We start from the raw sequence: 3,231 nt of genomic DNA on the forward strand, positions 1-3,231 counted from the left end.
CAAAATTTGGTGAGGGACTCCGGGCTCCAGCATTGAATAATTCAGAGTCAAACTCAGCATTAGAACCATAAACTTGCTACCAAAAATCTCAAGTTAGTTGTTCTCGATCTCACATGAAACCACCTCACTAAACAGATCTACAGTTCGTACTTAAAAAACATGATCAACGGGCTGTTTGAAGCAAAGTATGCTATGCTGCAATGGAATTTCATGCTGAAAAGGTTACCAAGCGCTGCAACTGCAATGGCTCATCAGCATGAGCTGAACTGCATGCTACAAGTGTTTTTATTAAAGCTGGAGAAACTGCTGACAAAGTGCACAATGAAATGACAAAGTTTGGACAGAGAATTAGCAGCAAAGGCGGATCCACAGGCATTATTATTATTACTCTAACTGCTATGTTTATCATCATCATCATCATCTCGCGCATGATATCAATATTGATATTAGCAGTACTAGAAACAAAAACAGAAACAGGAGGCGAACCAGCAAAACAGGCGAAGTCGAGACGAGTCATGGATGGGAATGGGATTATAGGACTATACAAGCACGAGGACGCGGTCCGTGCCACCGAGGGCAGCAGCGGTCGCATCGCCGTCGCCGTCGTCGGGGCCGGCGCCCTTGGGGACGGTGACGACGAGCTCGCCCTGGGCGTAGGTGGCGGTGGCCACGGCGGGGCGCGTGCAGGGAGGGAGGCGGAACCGCCAGCGGTCGAGCTCGAAGGCGGCGCCTGCCCCATCGTCGTCGTCGTGGGCGCCGAAGGACAGGCCCCGGAGGACGACCTTGGTGACCCCCGGGTGGATCTCGACGGCGTGCGCGCGGGGGCCACCCGCGGGGGAGGAGAACCCGTTGACGTCGACGACGAACCGCAGCGCTGCCGCGTCCTCCTCGACGGACACGTCCACCTCGGCTGCGAACGGGAGCTCCAGCACCATGGCGAAGATGTGCGACAGCCGGCGCAGTCTTCCTGCTGACCTTTTTTTCCTCTTCTACAACGTACCAGACGCTGATTCTACACGGAATCGGATATGACAGGCAGAAAGTTTTTGGGCAGACTGAAATTTTTCCTCTTTATAGATAGATATAGATATATGTAGGTATAGATTATAAAACAACTAAAGAGTTGAAATATTTGCGAGGGAAAAACTAGGAGTACGTACATACGTAGGCTGGTCGATGGGCAAAAAATCAGAAATAGAATTGAACAAAGCTGCATCGACACAGCCCAATCATTCTTTCCTGCTGCCCAAACCCGCTGATTTTATCGGTTTCATTTGTATTCACTCCATTCTAAATTGTAAATAATTTCAAGAATTTTGGAGAGTTAAAGCATCTCAAATTTGACCAAAATTATAAAAAAATTACAAAGTTTTGTGGCATCAAATAGATATACTATGAAAATATAATTAATAAAAAATCTAATGATATTTAGTTGATATCATAAATGTTATTATCCTATCATATAAATTTGGTCAAACTTGATATGTTTTGACTTTCCAAGATTCTTAAAATGACTTACAATTTGGGATGGATGGAGTATTTAACAAATATTTTCTAATCATTGACTAACTAAATTCAAAATATTTGTCTCGTAAACTATGGATAAACTATGTTATTAATTATTTTTTATTTATATTTAATGCTTAATGTATGTGCCGTAAGATTCGATGTGATGAAGAATCTTGAAAGATTTTGCAAAATTCTTGGAAAGTAAACAAGACCTAATTAGAAAAAACCGAAAAAGAAAAAAAGAGGTTTTATGCTATGCACACCTCCCTCCTCTCGTGTTTTTTGTTCGTTCGTGCCTTTGGGATTTCCTCACTAATCTAAGGATTAATTGCGAGTCCTATGTATCGCCTTTTGTAATATTTGTTTTTTTTAATTATATAGCCAAACGTAGACACCCACAACATGCACACACACCTTCAAATGACTAAGTCGGCAAATCTTGAAATTCACGAAATCATCGTAGACACCTCGCTGACGATGGAAACGTTGCCTATCACTAAAAGCATATCGTCGTTAAATCCTAGAATAAATCTAGGAAAACGAGCACCCATGCTAACTCGAGCACTAGATTTCACAACAAGAAACACAATCAACTAATTTATGATTACCTTTTCTCCAAGGGGTGTTTAGTTCTCCTTTCATCATCAAAAAATTCTAGGTTTTGGTCTATCATTTTGTATAATAGAACTAAACACTATGCAAAAAAATGATAAAATGGTCACCATTTCTTCATTTTAGATTTTGGTCTCAAGAGACAAAAAAAATCCCAAAAGAGCCTCAAGAGACCATAATAAGAGTAACAAATTCTGGTTGGAACTAAACATAGCTTTGTAAAATTTAGTATTTTGCCTTTCAATATTTTAAAGTAGTTAACACTTTGCATTTTGTATTGAGAAGGTTCTTGATGAAATCCGGGCTAAACATCCAATCAAGAAAAAAAAAGGACGCGGCGCAGTTTTATAGGGCCGGCCAGAACGGGCCGTTGGATCGCGAGCGGAGTAGCAGGAGTCCAGCTCGGATCGGAGCCCGTGATCCGTGCCGGATCCGCCATTGATTGACTGCACCACCGTTGCTGGATCGGATCACGTACGTACGTATACGTGCACCCGATATGATCGCCGTGTCGGGTTCGGTCTGGTTTCGTTTTGTGTTTGTGAGACGATGAGGGCCGGGGAAAAAAAAGCGTAGCCCTTGCCGATACGTACGCGCGCCTGGTGTTTGTGTGGGTGTGATGATGTGCTTCTAGAAAGTTTCCAGGCCACATATCAATTCGAGTTGGCGTCGTATTAACGTCGGGCTACACAACCTACCTACGGTTGCCGTTTCATATTAGGAAAAGGAAACTCTGATGGATGGATGCTGTGTTCTCGTCCTATATAATCAGGAGTAGATCGCATTGTTGCCATAGATTGGAAAATTGGATTGGATCGGATCGCTTGCTCGACAACTACCTACATACGTTTGATCCGCCGGCGACATGGCTGCGGCTGCGGGTGGCGGTATCAAGGCGAGTGCCAACATGTGGGCCGTGCTCGCCGACGATGATCCCGGCGACAGCGAGGCGGTCAAGAGACATGAGAGGGAGACCAAGGTCAAGGAAACCGCGGAATACAGGCACCAGCAGGCAGTGGCGGCGGCGGCCTCGGAGGCTGCCGCCGTCGGCAACAACGCCACCAGGACGCACGGTCGCAACCAGAAGAAGGCACGGAAGAACGAGAAGAA

At 44.8% G+C, this 3,231-nt stretch overlaps 1 protein-coding gene across 1 annotated transcript; it reads right to left on the reverse strand.

The window, feature by feature from the left end:
- Positions 221-2,988, reverse strand: LOC8080209. Its single transcript, XM_002466116.2, has 2 exons — positions 2,965-2,988; positions 221-989 (listed from the first exon to the last, which is right to left on the reverse strand). Exons 1-2 carry the CDS (start codon positions 2,986-2,988, stop codon positions 540-542), a joined length of 474 nt encoding a protein of 157 aa, XP_002466161.2. The 3' UTR covers positions 221-539.

This window comes from Sorghum bicolor, chromosome 1, assembly GCF_000003195.3.
Source record: "Sorghum bicolor cultivar BTx623 chromosome 1, Sorghum_bicolor_NCBIv3, whole genome shotgun sequence".
Taxonomy (NCBI): domain Eukaryota; kingdom Viridiplantae; phylum Streptophyta; class Magnoliopsida; order Poales; family Poaceae; genus Sorghum; species Sorghum bicolor.

Bases quoted from the DNA above. Each gene is read 5' to 3' on its own strand.
- LOC8080209 (XM_002466116.2), bottom strand. From the start codon at position 2,988: ATGTCGCCGGCGGATCAAACGTAT. The intron at 990-2,964 runs GTAGGTAGTTGT...GGTACGTTGTAG, and splicing joins CGCCGGCGGATCAAACGTAT to AAGAGGAAAAAAAGGTCAGC.